The sequence below is a fragment of the Pleuronectes platessa genome, chromosome 14 (genome assembly GCF_947347685.1).
Source record: "Pleuronectes platessa chromosome 14, fPlePla1.1, whole genome shotgun sequence".
NCBI lineage: Eukaryota > Metazoa > Chordata > Actinopteri > Pleuronectiformes > Pleuronectidae > Pleuronectes > Pleuronectes platessa.
Window position 1 is genome coordinate 23,249,395 of NC_070639.1, and position 18,084 is coordinate 23,267,478.

The following is an 18,084-nucleotide window of genomic DNA, read 5'->3' on the forward strand; positions in this document are numbered from 1 at the left end:
TATACAAATAACTGAATGACAGGATCTTATCAACACACACTAACCTCCTCTCCATTGATGCCATCGAGTCCAATTTCTCCAAATTCACCCTGAAAAATAAGAGCAGTTGGTTGTTTGATCAGCGTGTGGACATTTATTTGGCGGCTTTGGGTCTTGGTGAAGACTTACAAAGAAAAGCACTCACCTTTTCTCCTGAGTACCCACGAGAACCCTGGACAGAACAAAACAATAGCGATTACACACCATAGCACACATATATATATATAAAGCTATATTCCTAAATTACGATAACAAATCTTGAATTTTAAATTCCATATCAAAGCCTTTACCTTGACACCTCTCTGCCCAGGACATCCCTGGAAACCCTGTGTTCCGTTCACACCAGGAGGACCTCTCTCTCCCTGTCATTAGAGACACAATATGAATATTATGGGAAATCTGAAGGAGTTCAAAGAAGTGAGCAACAAAACACACAAAGTTGTCATTGTTGAGTGTCCTCTTAAAGGCAAAGTAGTTTTAGGATTTAAACTTACAGGTCCACCCTCATCTCCAGGATGACCTTGGCCTCCTCCTGACCCCGGACCGCCCTGAAAGACAAAATAACAAAAATATTAGCTTGTGATGAATACATTACAATCATTGCTGCTATAATTAAGGTTTTAAAAAAAAAAAATCTTTGTATTTGTGTATATAAATATAGATTATTTAAGTTCGGTAACATAGCTACCTTCGTCCCTGACTGTCCGACGGCTCCTCGGTCTCCTCTGGTGCCAGTGCATTTGCAAGCAACACCACAACACTGTCTTTCAGCAATATTGTCCTAGGCAGCAAGATAAGACAAATATTAAGTCATTTTTTCGGAATAAAGATAAAGCACTATACACTAAAGCCGTGGATGTGACTATTAAGCACTCACCAGTTCCTCTCTGAGCTCATACTCCAAGTCCATGATATTGAGACGTAAGGGTCTGGTGTACCTGAAGCCACGCCCGTATTCCAACAGCACAGCCTCCTCAAATTTGGCCACCCGCTCCAGCCCGACCAGAATGAAACTGTTCACTCCTGTTCAGTGTTAGAGGAACAGTATTATTCTCCAAAATAACCTCCAAATGTGATATTGATAAATCATTTGTCAGAGGTTTAATGATAGTTTATCAAGCACAATTATAAAAGAATCATCTTTTTACCTGATTGCTGAAGCTGGTCAACTCGCTTTTTCATTTCAGCATATGGGGCGTCAAGACCATCAGTCAGATGTATGACAACCTTCAGGGAGAAGCACAATTCAGTTTTCACATTTATTCAGTCAATTAAGTGCATTGACTCTAATCCTGAACTGATTCCATTCATGTTTAATGTTGATTCAATTATGCATCTGACCTATAAACTGGGGCTGTAAACTTCTGAAACAGTCAACTTTTTCAAAGACAATTTGACTCCTGAAATCAGAACTCAACCTCGAGTGCACATAAGTACATCTTCCTCCATTTTACTAGAAAGTCAGCAAAACCCAAGTGAAGAGCTCAGCTGTCAAAAACATGAGCAGCAATGTAACACTATGTTGAGGTTGAAAAAAACAGGGGAGGGAAGGAAGGTATCGGCTTTATTCTGTCTGATACCAAACTTTTTAATATTTTGAATCGTTCAAGCTATGGAAGAAATGGCCCAGATTCTGATATATTCTTCAGTACATTAAATTCAGTAACCAACCTTGACAACATCGTCCTGTCTGGTGTTGAATCTGTTGGTGTAAGCTGAGATGGTCTTGCCATTGAGGAGGAAGGGGCCACGACTCTGCAGCGCTTTGAAGGCCACAACGAGCTCTTTAGCATTGTTGGTGAAATCGAGCTGGACGGGCTCGGAGGCAGCGTCCATGGCCAGCATGCCCACTTGCACAGAGGGAATCTGCCCGGATGAGCAGCTAATCCTTTCCATTTGGGAAATCGTGTTTAGAATGAATTCCATCTTCTTCTGGAGATTAGTCTGAACACTGAAGATGTTCCGGCCAGAAACATCGAAGCCCACCAGTACCTCCACATTGCAGGCTGTAAAACAAACATGGAATTAGTCTGGAAAACTGAAACGTCACTGTTATTTTGTAAATTCTATTAGCGTAAAATAAGATAATTACTTTTAGGACCGTCTTGCACCCCAACACACAGCTTCCCCTTCACTTCATCATCAAGTGTCTCCAGGATTTGCTCATTGAGCTCTGAAAGCTCTAAAAAGGTGCTTGCTCGAGCCACGGTAGAAGACTCGCTTGCTATTTTTTCTAGTTCATCCTCAATGTCACCCACTCCTACGGCAAACACTCTCACACCTTTTTTCTTCAGACCAAGAGCTGCTGTTCTGCCGTCATCTGCTGAGCGTCCTCCAGTCACAAGCATTAGAATCTGAGCAATTCCCTCGTCCTTCCTACTTCCCTTTTCTCTGGTAAAGTGAACATCTTCAACATGGCGAATGGCTGCCCCAGTGTTGATCTTGCGTCCACCTTTGTACTCTGCTCGTTCAATGGCATCCATAACGTCTTGCCTGTTCTTGTATGTGTTGAGGTAAAAGACGTCGGTCACATCTGCCGCGTAATGTGCCAGTCCAATCCGCAGGTCGTCTCTCTCAGTGTAGAACAGGTCAATTAGGTTGATGACAAAATTCATCACTTCTTTGAAGTTATCCCGGCCCAAGTTGATGGAGCCATCCACTAAAAAGACGATATCAGCCTTCTTAGCTTGAGGCAGGTCTGTTGCCACAAGGAGAAAGATGAGGTTAAAAACAATTCAGTACATGTGAATAAATTTACATGTGATTCCTGATCACAGATATATACGTTTCTGAAGTATTTTGCTCAACTTACCTGGATCGTAGACGTATGGGGGTTGTTCCACTGGCAAAGTCCCACTCAGCCTGGCAATAAACCTCTCCCTGATTGCCGACAGACCTGGGAAATTAGGGACCTGAAGGACATCTTCTGAGCTGGTGGCAATTTGGCCTAGCTGTCTTGTGTCAGCACCTGCAGCTCCAACACCGATGCAGTTTACCCGGCGGCCCTTAAGCAGAGGTCCATACATACTAACATCTTGGGGAGAGCGTCCACCTGTGAGAACCACAAGATGCTGGGAAGCCTCAGACAGACGAACACCAGCAGAGGGTTTTAACTCATTCTCCATGACATATTTAATGGCATCAGCCAGGTCTGATGACCGGCCACCCATCTGGCGAAGTCTTTTGATGGCAGAAATAACAGCTGGCTTGTTGTTGTGTGAGTTAAGTGAAAACTCGGATTTTACTTTGTCCGCATACTGGACAACAGACACTCGAACTTGATCAGGCTGCACATCGAGTTGTTGAACAATGTTGAGGATGAAGTCCCGGATGTGAGCAATGCCATTATCACCAGTATTGTCTGAGCCATCAATAAGGAAGATAATATCCTTCTTCCCAAGATCTAGGGAAACTGTAATGAAAACAGAGCAAAAGATTTCCAAGCATATTAGAAAAATAATAAAGCATTAAAAAATATCAAATTACACCAATATAACAGAACTCTAGAAGCTTCAGGGCTTTGCAGACGTTAGGAATGTTTGTCCTGCAACGCCAGTGTAACATGAGACTTTTCTCAGCTAAATGGCAAATTGCAAACAAATCATGCATCAAATGCTATAATTGAAATAACCAATAATCACTTCAAAGTCATTGTAAACCTTCAATATGAGAGATCATTTTTCTTACCTTCCGTGGGGGGTTCATAAGTAATGATATCATCTGTGGATATTGTTTTCACAGAGTCAATGAGCCGGGTCTCCACTCTCGGAAGCTGCTGGAAACTGTCAACTGTAAATACAAGTTCGGGCTTCAGGGAAATCTGTCTCAGTTCATCTGGGTCTGCGTTCCTTGAACCAATGGCAAGAGGAGCAACATGGCTTCTCTTAAGCTGGTCAGCTGAGGTGGACACATCATCTGATGACTTGCCACCAGTAACTAGAATGAGGAACTGAGGAACACCCTCTTCAATGCGGCTTCCTGCTGACCTCTGGTAGATGCGTCTGGATACCCACCCAAGAGCATGTCCTGTGTTTAGGCGGTTTCCACCTCTGCTTTGAAGCCTCGTCACAGCCTGGCGTAGCTCTTGTTTGTTGGAGTGTTCATTCAGAAGAAATTCGGACACTGGCTCTTCAGCGTACTGAACCACAGAAACTCTGACTTTATCCAATCCAACATCCAGCTTCTCCGTAACTCTTCTTATCATGTCCCGGATGGCAGGGAACTCGCTACGTCCAGCTGTCGTCCCGTCAATGAGAAATACAACATCCCTCTTCACTCCTTGTGCGGGTGCTGGTGTCACCGCTGTTCAAAAAGATGGAATACAAAAGAAAATTGCATTAGTGGTAACTACAAAGTTCCTGACAGAAATATACACTATGACTGAAATACAGTAAAAAGTGGTGTACGTGAGAATGTTTATTTCTGGACATGATTGAATTGAGTAATTACATGTATAGGTTGGAAATACTGGACGCAGCGTGGCGATGTCATCGTTTGACATCTCCGTGAGAGTGGTGATTAAGTTTTCTCGGACTGTGTCGAGGCTAGGGAGGTCATCGACAGTAAAGGCAAAGTTAGGCACATACGAAACAACCCGCAGCTCTGTAGGGTTAACATCCCTGGTCCCAATGCTGAAGGGAAGAACTCTCGACTGTTTGAGGGTAGTCGCTGAACGGTTGATGTCATCAGTGGACGGCCCACTGGAGACGACGATTACAAACTGTGGTACACCCTCTTGCTTCCTGCTTCCACGGGCTGCTGTAAGAACATCCTGATTGATAAACTGCAAGCCCTGACCCAGGTTACGTTGTCTTCCTCCTCGTTGCCTCATTTGCCTTACAGCATTCAAAACGCCTTCTTTGGTTGTATGCGAGTTCAGATACATATCAGCCTGAGCAGAGTCACCGTACTGAATGACACCGATCCGGATCTTATTCTCGCCCACATTGAGACTCTCCACGACCCTGCGGATGAACTCCTGAATGACAGGAAAGTCCCGTCCAACACCATCGGATCCATCAACAAGGAATATGATGTCCTTCCGGGGCCCCTGCGACTCCGCTGAAACGGACAGAGAAAATATAATCTTATTTTCCGTTACAAAAATGATCAGAAATTTGATTACCGCCTGATGATTTCTTCCGACACAAAGTATGTTTTATGCCTTATTCGTGTAATCCGATGCATACATTTTCCAGTTACCAAGCCAATGCAACATGATAATATTTCTCACCTTAATTGGAAAATGCTGAAATATTTAGAGGATTAACGACACAATTGGGGACAATTAGTGCAAAACACTGCTGCTATGCATGCCATGATTACATAACTTCCATTTTACCTGCTTGGAAAAACCTGAATGTGTTTATCTTTAAAAAGTATTAAAGATTTATGTTACTCCAAGATAAATCATTTTTGTTATTCTACATTGTGTTAATGAGCAAGACATATTTTAAAACCACAACCTTCTCCAAAGTCTACACTGGCTCCAATTACGTTGCATCTGCGGCCCTTAAGTTTAAACATTAATATAGAATGTGAATTTATGATCAAACCAGATGGCTGATAACATCACAAGCAAAATACTGCTTCTGCTGAGTTAAAATATCAGGACCCCGACAGTTCTCCGGGCATCAGCAGAAAACACAAGAAAAAATTTGATTAAGATGGAAGCGCTCAGTACTATTTAAAATGCAAAACATTTGATGACATACCAAAATGTTGGATAACAGTTGCACACCTCTTGTATTTGAAGCCCAAGTTTTTTAATCTGGTATGTCGTTCTCCATTGATTTAGTGTTTTTAAATGATTTCAGTTGTTTGTTTGCTAACAACATAGGTCACAGTTTTTATAATACAAAAATGTATTAGCACGTTGTAACATTGATGACAATATTATCTTTACATAAGCAATATAAGAAAGGCTCATTCATTTGTATATAACTTTTCTGGACAATAGTTAATTTTCTCCCTATTATGAATGAAAGAAACTTGTTTATGGAGCTATCAGTAATTGTAATTTGGTGCATCATTCAAATATCAAAACATGCAAACACAAAAAAATGAAAGATGATTCCAAATTGCTTGCGTATACAGAGACGGGCCTTATGACAATGCTGGCAGAAAAGGACATGATTCATGTGAGATAACTCTTTACTAAAACCATTTACTCAGTGTTTTTAAGGAAAAATAAAGGAAGAAACAAGAAAAGTAAAGAAGTATGAAAAATACAATTATGAGAGGGATCAAAAGTTAGACATTGATAAAATGAATGATCCAAAAAGAAGATAATTTGCAACCTATGGGGATGATGAAGCGGAATCAAGAGTATTGAACAGTCTCACTGTTGAATACCAAGTTAACATAGTTAACATACCAAGTACAGTTGGTGACTCTGGGGTGACGTCAATAACCACTTCCTCTACAGAGGACTGAAGCTGCTGTTGGACACTGGGAAGGTCAGTGAATTCAGGCACAGACAGAGCGTAACTTGGATCCTGGACTATCTTCCGCAGTTCTGTGCTATCAGAGCTCCTGGTCCCAATGGCAAAGATCAAGACACCCATCTTTTTCAGAGCAGAGGCTGATGCATCAACACTGTCAAAAGACCTTCCACCACTTAGCAATATTAGCACCTGTGGAACTCCTTCCAGGCGCCTGCTTCCTGCAGAGGCTGTGAAGACATTATCCCTCAAATACTGGAGGGCTGCTCCAGTGTTGAGGGGTCTTCCGCCTTTGTGTTTCAAACCTCTGAGGGTGTCAAAGATCTCGCTCTTTGTCCTGTATGTGTTCAGATAGAACTGGACGGCTGGATCTCTGCTGTACTGAACCACTGAGACACGGTCTTTGTTGTCATCCACACTGAGTGTCTCTACAACTCTTTGGACAAAGTCTCTCATAGCTGGGAATCCAGTACTAGTACCATCAGATCCGTCCAACAAGAACACAAAATCTCTTCCCTTTGGCTGTTTCTCCACTATGAAACATCAGAAATGGGACATGTTAAGGTCATAGCGTCATTAGGTTTCCATTTGAAAGTCTACCAATGAAAGCTAACCTCAACTTTTAGGACTGACTCTGTCAAAGTTTGCACGAATGTCATATCAAAGTGGGACTGGCTGACCTTAAGTAAATGAAATGCACTCATACATGTTTTTTTTTGCCTCTACCACTGATCTTGGAATGTAAAATGTGGCCAAATTTCTTACCGGTTACTGCTGGTGTCACGGGCGTGGCCCTCACAAGCACTGTGCTCATTACAGAGGAGAGCTGTTCTTGGACACTGGGGAGCTCAGTGAACTCAGTCACTGATAGAGCGAGACTAGGGTCAGAGGATATCTTCTGCAGCTCATTAATGTCAGAGCTGCTTGTTCCAATGCCAATTACAAAGACACCCTGCTGTTTGAGAGCAGAGGCTGGGGTATCTACATTGTCAAAAGACCTTCCACCATTTAGCAGGATCAACATTTGTGGAACACCTTGCTGGCGCCTACTCCCAGAGGAGCTTGTAAACACGTTGTCCCTGACGTACTGGAGGGCTGCCCCGGTGTTGAGGGGTCTGCCTCCTCTGTATCTCAGCCCCCTGACCGAATCCACAATATCCTCTCTGGTGGTGTATGTGTTCAGATAGAAATTGACCTCTGCATCTCTGCTGTACTGGACCACAGAGACACGGTCTTTGTTTTCTCCTACATTCAGTTTCTCCACCACTCTCTCAACAAAATCACGCATGGCAGGGAAGCCATTCCTTGTGCCATCAGAACCATCCAGAAGGAATACAATATCCTTTTTGTCACTGTCAACTGAGAACAGATAGAACGGGAACAAATTTAAAACTTTGCAAGGTTAGACAAGTCAGGTAGCCCTTCAGGCAAGAGGCTGTGCTAGTAAACATACCAAGTACAGTTGGTTCTAATGGGGTGACGTCAATAACCACTTCCTCCACAGAGGACTGAAGCTGCTGTTGGACACTGGGAAGGTCAATGAATTCAGGCACAGACAGAGCGTAACTTGGATCCTGGGCTATCCTCCGCAGTTCTGTGTTATTAGAGCTCCTGGTTCCAATGGCAAAGATCAAGACACCCATCTTTTTCAGAGCAGAGGCTGGTGCATCAACACGGTCAAAAGACCTTCCACCACTTAGCAATATTAGCACCTGTGGAACTCCTGCCAGGCGCCTGCTGCCTGCAGAGGCTGTGAAGACATTATCCCTCAAATACTGGAGGGCTGCTCCAGTGTTGAGGGGTCTTCCACCTTTGTGTTTCAAACCTCTGAGGGTGTCAACGATCTCGCCCTTTGTCCTGTATGTGTTCAGATAGAACTGGACGGCTGGATCTCTACTGTACTGAACCACTGAGACACGGTCTTTGTTGTCATCCACACTGAGTGTCTCTACAACTCTTTGGACAAAGTCTCTCATAGCTGGGAATCCAGTACTAGTACCATCAGATCCGTCCAACAAGAACACAAAATCTCTTCCCTTTGGCTGTTTCTCCACTATGAAACATCAGAAATGGGACATGTTAAGGTCATAGCGTCATTAGGTTTCCGTTTGAAAGTCTACCAATGAAAGCTAACCTCAACTTTTAGGACTGACTCTGGCAAAGTTTGCACGAATGTCATATCAAAGTGGGACTGGCTGACCTTAAGTAAATGAAATGCACTCATACATGTTTTTTTTTGCCTCTACCACTGATCTTGGAATGTAAAATGTGGCCAAATTTCTTACCGGTTACTGCTGGTGTCACGGGCGTGGCCCTCACAAGCACTGTGCTCATTACAGAGGAGAGCTGTTCTTGGACACTGGGGAGCTCAGTGAACTCAGTCACTGATAGAGCGAGACTAGGGTCAGAGGTTATCTTCTGCAGCTCATTAATGTCAGAGCTGCTTGTTCCAATGCCAATTACAAAGACACCCTGCTGTTTGAGAGCAGAGGCTGGGGTATCTACATTGTCAAAAGACCTTCCACCATTTAGCAGGATCAACATTTGTGGGACACCTTGCTGGCGCCTACTCCCAGAGGAGCTTGTAAAAACGTTGTCCCTGACGTACTGGAGGGCTGCCCCGGTGTTGAGGGGTCTGCCTCCTCTGTATCTCAGCCCCCTGACCGAATCCACAATATCCTCTCTGGTGGTGTATGTGTTCAGATAGAAATGGACCTCTGCATCTCTGCTGTACTGGACCACAGAGACACGGTCTTTGTTTTCTCCTACATTCAGTTTCTCCACCACTCTCTCAACAAAATCACGCATGGCAGGGAAGCCATTCCTTGTGCCATCAGAACCATCCAGAAGGAATACAATATCCTTTTTGTCACTGTCAACTGAGAACAGATAGAACGGGAACAAATTTAAAACTTTGCAAGGTTAGACAAGTCAGGTAGCCCTTCAGGCAAGAGGCTGTGCTAGTAAACATACCAAGTACAGTTGGTTCTAATGGGGTGACGTCAATAACCACTTCCTCCACAGAGGACTGAAGCTGCTGTTGGACACTGGGAAGGTCAGTGAATTCAGGCACAGACAGAGCGTAACTTGGATCGTGGGCTATCTTCCGCAGTTCTGTGTTATTAGAGCTCCTGGTTCCAATGGCAAAGATCAAGACACCCATCTTTTTCAGAGCAGAGGCTGGTGCATCAACACGGTCAAAAGACCTTCCACCACTTAGCAATATTAGCACCTGTGGAACTCCTTCCAGGCGCCTGCTGCCTGCAGAGGCTGTGAAGACATTATCCCTCAAATACTGGAGGGCTGCTCCAGTGTTGAGGGGTCTTCCGCCTTTGTGTTTCAAACCTCTGAGGGTGTCAAAGATCTCGCCCTTTGTCCTGTATGTGTTCAGATAGAACTGGACGGCTGGATCTCTGCTGTACTGAACCACTGAGACACGGTCTTTGTTGTCATCCACACTGAGTGTCTCTACTACTCTTTGGACAAAGTCTCTCATAGCTGGGAATCCAGTTTTAGTACCATCAGATCCGTCCAACAAGAACACAAAATCTCTTCCCTTTGGCTGTTTCTCCACTATGGAACATAAGAAATGGGACATGTTAAGGTCATAGCGTAATTAGGTTTCCGTTTGAAAGTCTACCAATGAAGGCTAACCTCAACTTTTAGGACTGACTCTGTCAAAGTTTGGACAACTGTCATATCAAAGTGGCACTGACTGACCTTAAGTAGGTGAAATGCACTCTAACATGGTTCAATTTGCCTCCTTAACTGATCTTGGAATGTAAAATTTGGTCAATTTCTTACCGGTTACTGCTGGTGTCACTGGCGTGGCCCTCACTAGCATTGTGCTCATTACAGAGGAGAGCTGTTCTTGGACACTGGGGAGCTCAGTGAACTCAGTCACTGATAGAGCGAGACTAGGGTCAGAGGATATCTTCTGCAGCTCATTAATGTCAGAGCTGCTTGTTCCAATACCAATTACAAAGACACCCTGCTGTTTGAGAGCAGAGGCTGGGGTATCTACGTTGTCATAAGACTTTCCACCATTTAGCAGGATCAACATTTGTGGAACACCTTGCTGGCGCCTACTCCCAGAGGAGCTTGTAAACACGTTGTCCTTAACGTACTGGAGGGCTGCCCCGGTGTTGAGGGGTCTGCCTCCTCTGTATCTCAGCCCCCTGACCGAATCCACAATATCCTCTCTGGTGGTGTATGTGTTCAGATAGAAATGGACCTCTGCATCTCTGCTGTACTGGACCACAGAGACACGGTCTTTGTTTTCTCCTACATTCAGTTTCTCCACCACTCTCTCAACAAAATCACGCATGGCAGGGAAGCCATTCCTTGTGCCATCAGAACCATCCAGAAGGAATACGATATCCTTTTTGGCACTGTCAACTGAGAACAGATAGAACGGGAACAAATTTAAAACTTTGCAAGGTTAGACAAGTCAGGTAGCCCTTCAGGCAAGAGGCTGTGCTAGTAAACATACCAAGTACAGTAGGTGACTCTGGGGTGATGTCAATAACCACTTCCTCCACAGAGGACTGAAGCTGCTGTTGGACACTGGGAAGGTCAGTGAATTCAGGCACAGACAGAGCGTAACTTGGATCCTGGGCTATCCTCCGCAGTTCTGTGCTATCAGAGCTCTTGGTTCCAATGGCAAAGATCAAGACACCCATCTTTTTCAGAGCAGAGGCTGGTGCATCAACACTGTCAAAAGACCTTCCACCACTTAGCAATATTAGCACCTGTGGAACTCCTTCCAGGCGCCTGCTTCCTGCAGAGGCTGTGAAGACATTATCCCTCAAATACTGGAGGGCTGCTCCAGTGTTGAGGGGTCTTCCACCTTTGTGTTTCAAACCTCTGAGAGTGTCAAAGATCTCGCCCTTTGTCCTGTATGTGTTCAGATAGAACTGGACGGCTGGATCTCTACTGTACTGAACCACTGAGACACGGTCTTTGTTGTCATCCACACTGAGTGTCTCTACAACTCTTTGGACAAAGTCTCTCATAGCTGGGAATCCAGTACTAGTACCATCAGATCCGTCCAACAAGAATACAAAATCTCTTCCCTTTGGCTGTTTCTCCACTATGGAACATAAGAAATGGGACATGTTAAGGTCATAGCGTAATTAGGTTTCCGTTTGAAAGTCTACCAATGAAAGCTAACCTCAACTTTTAGGACTGACTCTGTCAAAGTTTGGACAACTGTCATATCAAAGTGGCACTGGCTGACCTTAAGTAGGTGAAATGCACTCTAACATGGTTCAATTTGCCTCCTAAACTGATCTTGGAATGTAAAATTTGGTCAATTTCTTACCGGTTACTGCTGGTGTCACTGGCGTGGCCCTCACTAGCATTGTGCTCATTACAGAGGAGAGCTGTTCTTGGACACTGGGGAGCTCAGTGAACTCAGTCACTGATAGAGCGAGACTAGGGTCAGAAGATATCTTCTGCAGCTCATTAATGTCAGAGCTGCTTGTTCCAATGCCAATTACAAAGACACCCTGCTGTTTGAGAGCAGAGGCTGGGGTATCTACATTGTCAAAAGACTTTCCACCATTTAGAAGGATCAACATTTGTGGAACACCTTGCTGGCGCCTACTCCCAGAGGAGCTTGTAAACACGTTTTCCTTAACGTACTGGAGGGCTGCCCCGGTGTTGAGGGGTCTGCCTCCTCTGTATCTCAGCCCCTTGACCGAATCCACAATATCCTCTCTGGTGGTGTATGTGTTCAGATAGAAATTGACCTCTGCATCTCTGCTGTACTGGACCACAGAGACACGGTCTTTGTTTTCTCCTACATTCAGTTTCTCCACCACTCTCTCAACAAAATCACGCATGGCAGGGAAGCCATTCCTTGTGCCATCAGAACCATCCAGAAGGAATACGATATCCTTTTTGGCACTGTCAACTGAGAACAGATAGAACGGGAACAAATTTAAAACTTTGCAAGGTTAGACAAGTCAGGTAGCCCTTCAGGCAAGAGGCTGTGCTAGTTAACATACCAAGTACAGTAGGTGACTCTGGGGTGATGTCAATAACCACCTCCTCCACAGAGGACTGAAGCTGCTGTTGGACACTAGGAAGGTCAGTGAATTCAGGCACAGACAGAGCGTAACTTGGATCGTGGGCTATCTTCCGCAGTTCTGTGTTATTAGAGCTCCTGGTTCCAATGGCAAAGATCAAGACACCCATCTTTTTCAGAGCAGAGGCTGGTGCATCAACACGGTCAAAAGACCTTCCACCACTTAGCAATATTAGCACCTGTGGAACTCCTTCCAGGCGCCTGCTGCCTGCAGAGGCTGTGAAGACATTATCCCTCAAATACTGGAGGGCTGCTCCAGTGTTGAGGGGTCTTCCGCCTTTGTGTTTCAAACCTCTGAGGGTGTCAAAGATCTCGCCCTTTGTCCTGTATGTGTTCAGATAGAACTGGACGGCTGGATCTCTGCTGTACTGAACCACTGAGACACGGTCTTTGTTGTCATCAAAACTGAGTGTCTCTACAACTCTTTGGACAAAGTCTCTCATAGCTGGGAATCCAGTTTTAGTACCATCAGATCCGTCCAACAAGAACACAAAATCTCTTCCCTTTGGCTGTTTCTCCACTATGGAACACAATAAATGGGACATGTTAAGGTCATAGCGTAATTAGGTTTCTCTTTGAAAGTCTACCAATAAAAGCTAACCTCAACTTTTAGGACTCACTCTGTCAAAGTTTGGACAACTGTCATATCAAAGTGGCACTGACTGACCTTAAGTAGGTGAAATGCACTCTAACATGGTTCAATTTGCCTCCTAAACTGATCTTGGAATGTAAAATTTGGTCAATTTCTTACCGGTTACTGCTGGTGTCACTGGAGTGGCCCTCACTAGCATTGTGCTCATTACAGAGGAGAGCTGTTCTTGGACACTGGGGAGCTCAGTGAACTCAGTCACTGATAGAGCGAGACTAGGGTCAGAGGATATCTTCTGCAGCTCATTAATGTCAGAGCTGCTTGTTCCAATGCCAATTACAAAGACACCCTGCTGTTTGAGAGCAGAGGCTGGGGTATCTACGTTGTCAAAAGACTTTCCACCATTTAGCAGGATCAACATTTGTGGAACACCTTGCTGGCGCCTACTCCCAGAGGAGCTTGTAAACACGTTGTCCCTGACGTACTGGAGGGCAGCCCCGGTGTTGAGGGGTCTGCCTCCTCTGTATCTCAGCCCCCTGACCGAATCCACAATATCCTCTCTGGTGGTGTATGTGTTCAGATAGAAATGGACCTCTGCATCTCTGCTGTACTGGACCACAGAGACACGGTCTTTGTTTTCTCCTACATTCAGTTTCTCCACCACTCTCTCAACAAAATCACGCATGGCAGGGAAGCCATTCCTTGTGCCATCAGAACCATCCAGAAGGAATACGATATCCTTTTTGGCACTGTCAACTGAGAACAGATAGAACGGGAACAAATTTAAAACTTTGCAAGGTTAGACAAGTCAGGTAGCCCTTCAGGCAAGAGGCTGTGCTAGTTAACATACCAAGAACAGTAGGTGACTCAGGGGTGACGTCAATAACCACATCCTCCACAGAGGACTGAAGCTGCTGTTGGACACTGGGAAGGTCAGTGAATTCAGGCACAGACAGAGCGTAACTTGGATCCTGGGCTATCTTCCGCAGTTCTGTGCTATCAGAGCTCTTGGTTCCAATGGCAAAGATCAAGACACCCATTTTTTTCAGAGCAGAGGCTGGTGCATCAACACTGTCAAAAGACCTTCCACCACTTAGCAATATTAGCACCTGTGGAACTCCTTCCAGGCGCCTGCTTCCTGCAGAGGCTGTGAAGACATTATCCCTCAAATACTGGAGGGCTGCTCCAGTGTTGAGGGGTCTTCCGCCTTTGTGTTTCAAACCTCTGAGGGTGTCAAAGATCTCGCCCTTTGTCGTGTATGTGTTCAGATAGAACTGGACGGCTGGATCTCTACTGTACTGAACCACTGAGACACGGTCTTTGTTGTCATCCACACTGAGTGTCTCCACAACTCTTTGGACAAAGTCTCTCATAGCTGGGAATCCAGTACTAGTACCATCAGATCCGTCCAACAAGAACACAAAATCTCTTCCCTTTCGCTGTTTCTCCACTATGGAACATAAGAAATGGGACATGTTAAGGTCATAGCGTAATTAGGTTTCCGTTTGAAAGTCTACCAATAAAAGCTAACCTCAACTTTTAGGACTGACTCTGTCAAAGTTTGGATAACTGTCATATCAAAGTGGCACTGGTTGGCCTTAAGTAGGTGAAATGCACTCTAACATGGTTCAATTTGCCTCCTTAACTGATCTTGGAATGTAAAATTTGGTCAATTTCTTACCGGTTACTGCTGGTGTCACTGGTGTGGCCCTCACTAGCATTATGCTCATTACAGAGGAGAGCTGTTCTTGGACACTGGGGAGCTCAGTGAACTCAGTCACTGATAGAGCGAGACTAGGGTCAGAGGATATCTTCTGCAGCTCATTCATGTCAGAGCTGCTTGTTCCAATGCCAATTACAAAGACACCCTGCTGTTTGAGAGCAGAGGCTGGGGTATCTACGTTGTCATAAGACTTTCCACCATTTAGCAGGATCAACATTTGTGGAACACCTTGCTGGCGCCTACTCCCAGAGGAGCTTGTAAACACGTTGTCCTTAACGTACTGGAGGGCTGCCCCGGTGTTGAGGGGTCTGCCTCCTCTGTATCTCAGCCCCCTGACCGAATCCACAATATCCTCTCTGGTGGTGTATGTGTTCAGATAGAAATGGACCTCTGCATCTCTGCTGTACTGGACCACAGAGACACGGTCTTTGTTTTCTCCTACATTCAGTTTCTCCACCACTCTCTCAACAAAATCACGCATGGCAGGGAAGCCATTCCTTGTGCCATCAGAACCATCCAGAAGGAATACGATATCCTTTTTGGCACTGTCAACTGAGAACAGATAGAACGGGAACAAATTTAAAACTTTGCAAGGTTAGACAAGTCAGGTAGCCCTTCAGGCAAGAGGCTGTGCTAGTTAACATACCAAGAACAGTAGGTGACTCAGGGGTGACGTCAATAACCACATCCTCCACAGAGGACTGAAGCTGCTGTTGGACACTGGGAAGGTCAGTGAATTCAGGCACAGACAGAGCGTAACTTGGATCCTGGGCTATCTTCCGCAGTTCTGTGCTATCAGAGCTCTTGGTTCCAATGGCAAAGATCAAGACACCCATTTTTTTCAGAGCAGAGGCTGGTGCATCAACACTGTCAAAAGACCTTCCACCACTTAGCAATATTAGCACCTGTGGAACTCCTTCCAGGCGCCTGCTTCCTGCAGAGGCTGTGAAGACATTATCCCTCAAATACTGGAGGGCTGCTCCAGTGTTGAGGGGTCTTCCGCCTTTGTGTTTCAAACCTCTGAGGGTGTCAAAGATCTCGCCCTTTGTCGTGTATGTGTTCAGATAGAACTGGACGGCTGGATCTCTACTGTACTGAACCACTGAGACACGGTCTTTGTTGTCATCCACACTGAGTGTCTCCACAACTCTTTGGACAAAGTCTCTCATAGCTGGGAATCCAGTACTAGTACCATCAGATCCGTCCAACAAGAACACAAAATCTCTTCCCTTTCGCTGTTTCTCCACTATGGAACATAAGAAATGGGACATGTTAAGGTCATAGCGTAATTAGGTTTCCGTTTGAAAGTCTACCAATAAAAGCTAACCTCAACTTTTAGGACTGACTCTGTCAAAGTTTGGATAACTGTCATATCAAAGTGGCACTGGTTGGCCTTAAGTAGGTGAAATGCACTCTAACATGGTTCAATTTGCCTCCTTAACTGATCTTGGAATGTAAAATTTGGTCAATTTCTTACCGGTTACTGCTGGTGTCACTGGTGTGGCCCTCACTAGCATTATGCTCATTACAGAGGAGAGCTGTTCTTGGACACTGGGGAGCTCAGTGAACTCAGTCACTGATAGAGCGAGACTAGGGTCAGAGGATATCTTCTGCAGCTCATTCATGTCAGAGCTGCTTGTTCCAATGCCAATTACAAAGACACCCTGCTGTTTGAGAGCAGAGGCTGGGGTATCTACGTTGTCATAAGACTTTCCACCATTTAGCAGGATCAACATTTGTGGAACACCTTGCTGGCGCCTACTCCCAGAGGAGCTTGTAAACACGTTGTCCTTAACGTACTGGAGGGCTGCCCCGGTGTTGAGGGGTCTGCCTCCTCTGTATCTCAGCCCCCTGACCGAATCCACAATATCCTCTCTGGTGGTGTATGTGTTCAGATAGAAATGGACCTCTGCATCTCTGCTGTACTGGACCACAGAGACACGGTCTTTGTTTTCTCCTACATTCAGTTTCTCCACCACTCTCTCAACAAAATCACGCATGGCAGGGAAGCCATTCCTTGTGCCATCAGAACCATCCAGAAGGAATACGATATCCTTTTTGGCACTGTCAACTGAGAACAGATAGAACGGGAACAAATTTAAAACTTTGCAAGGTTAGACAAGTCAGGTAGCCCTTCAGGCAAGAGGCTGTGCTAGTAAACATACCAAGTACAGTAGGTGACTCTGGGGTGATGTCAATAACCACCTCCTCCACAGAGGACTGAAGCTGCTGTTGGACACTAGGAAGGTCAGTGAAATCAGGCACAGACAGAGCGTAACTTGGATCGTGGGCTATCTTCCGCAGTTCTGTGTTATTAGAGCTCCTGGTTCCAATGGCAAAGATCAAGACACCCATCTTTTTCAGAGCAGAGGCTGGTGCATCAACACGGTCAAAAGACCTTCCACCACTTAGCAATATTAGCACCTGTGGAACTCCTTCCAGGCGCCTGCTGCCTGCAGAGGCTGTGAAGACATTATCCCTCAAATACTGGAGGGCTGCTCCAGTGTTGAGGGGTCTTCCGCCTTTGTGTTTCAAACCTCTGAGGGTGTCAAAGATCTCGCCCTTTGTCCTGTATGTGTTCAGATAGAACTGGACGGCTGGATCTCTGCTGTACTGAACCACTGAGACACGGTCTTTGTTGTCATCAACACTGAGTGTCTCTACAACTCTTTGGACAAAGTCTCTCATAGCTGGGAATCCAGTTTTAGTACCATCAGATCCGTCCAACAAGAACACAAAATCTCTTCCCTTTGGCTGTTTCTCCACTATGGAACACAATAAATGGGACATGTTAAGGTCATAGCGTAATTAGGTTTCTGTTTGAAAGTCTACCAATAAAAGCTAACCTCAACTTTTAGGACTCACTCTGTCAAAGTTTGGACAACTGTCATATCAAAGTGGCACTGACTGACCTTAAGTAGGTGAAATGCACTCTAACATGGTTCAATTTGCCTCCTAAACTGATCTTGGAATGTAAAATTTGGTCAATTTCTTACCGGTTACTGCTGGTGTCACTGGAGTGGCCCTCACTAGCATTGTGCTCATTACAGAGGAGAGCTGTTCTTGGACACTGGGGAGCTCAGTGAACTCAGTCACTGATAGAGCGAGACTAGGGTCAGAGGATATCTTCTGCAGCTCATTAATGTCAGAGCTGCTTGTTCCAATGCCAATTACAAAGACACCCTGCTGTTTGAGAGCA

The 18,084-nt window shown here is 45.1% G+C and overlaps 4 protein-coding genes across 7 annotated transcripts in view; all 4 read right to left on the minus strand.

Moving 5' to 3' along the window:
• col6a3 (collagen, type VI, alpha 3) overlaps nt 1–18,084 on the minus strand; it is a 66,076-nt gene that overhangs the window by 10,765 nt on the left and 37,227 nt on the right. For all 4 annotated transcript variants that reach the window (XM_053440544.1, XM_053440543.1, XM_053440545.1 and 1 more), the window contains 12 exons: nt 4,489–5,100; nt 3,727–4,341; nt 2,852–3,451; nt 2,132–2,737; nt 1,711–2,045; nt 1,188–1,266; nt 917–1,062; nt 728–820; nt 534–587; nt 330–401; nt 185–211; nt 45–89 (listed from right to left, as the gene is read on the minus strand). In XM_053440544.1, the coding sequence (XP_053296519.1) occupies nt 45–89; nt 185–211; nt 330–401; nt 534–587; nt 728–820; nt 917–1,062; nt 1,188–1,266; nt 1,711–2,045; nt 2,132–2,737; nt 2,852–3,451; nt 3,727–4,341; nt 4,489–5,100 (3,284 nt within the window). The remainder of the gene's footprint in view (nt 1–44; nt 90–184; nt 212–329; nt 402–533; nt 588–727; nt 821–916; nt 1,063–1,187; nt 1,267–1,710; nt 2,046–2,131; nt 2,738–2,851; nt 3,452–3,726; nt 4,342–4,488; nt 5,101–18,084) is intronic.
• On the minus strand, nt 7,722–8,463 carry LOC128456400 (collagen alpha-3(VI) chain-like). The gene has a single exon (XM_053440557.1). It carries the CDS (start codon nt 8,456–8,458, stop codon nt 7,838–7,840), a length of 621 nt encoding a protein of 206 aa, XP_053296532.1. The 5' UTR covers nt 8,459–8,463; the 3' UTR covers nt 7,722–7,837.
• On the minus strand, nt 8,672–10,080 carry LOC128456395 (collagen alpha-3(VI) chain). Its single transcript, XM_053440551.1, has 2 exons — nt 9,456–10,080; nt 8,672–9,361 (listed from the first exon to the last, which is right to left on the minus strand). Exons 1-2 carry the CDS (start codon nt 10,078–10,080, stop codon nt 8,703–8,705), a joined length of 1,284 nt encoding a protein of 427 aa, XP_053296526.1. The 3' UTR covers nt 8,672–8,702.
• Nucleotides 10,234–11,728, minus strand: LOC128456396 (collagen alpha-3(VI) chain). Its single transcript, XM_053440552.1, has 2 exons — nt 10,975–11,728; nt 10,234–10,880 (listed from the first exon to the last, which is right to left on the minus strand). The coding sequence occupies exons 1-2, from the start codon at nt 11,597–11,599 to the stop codon at nt 10,234–10,236; spliced, it is 1,272 nt and encodes a 423-aa protein (XP_053296527.1). The 5' UTR covers nt 11,600–11,728.

Coding starts and splice junctions, on each gene's coding strand:
- LOC128456400 (XM_053440557.1), bottom strand. CDS start 8,458: ATGAGAGACTTTGTCCAAAGAGTTGTAGAGACACTCAGTGTGGATGAC.
- LOC128456395 (XM_053440551.1), bottom strand. CDS start 10,080: ATGTCCCATTTCTTATGTTCCATAGTGGAGAAACAGCCAAAGGGAAGA. Junction 9,362..9,455: donor ATTAGAACCAACTGTACTTG/GTATGTTTACTA, acceptor ATCTGTTCTCAG/TTGACAGTGACAAAAAGGAT.
- LOC128456396 (XM_053440552.1), bottom strand. CDS start 11,599: ATGTCCCATTTCTTATGTTCCATAGTGGAGAAACAGCCAAAGGGAAGA. Junction 10,881..10,974: donor AGAGTCACCTACTGTACTTG/GTATGTTTACTA, acceptor ATCTGTTCTCAG/TTGACAGTGCCAAAAAGGAT.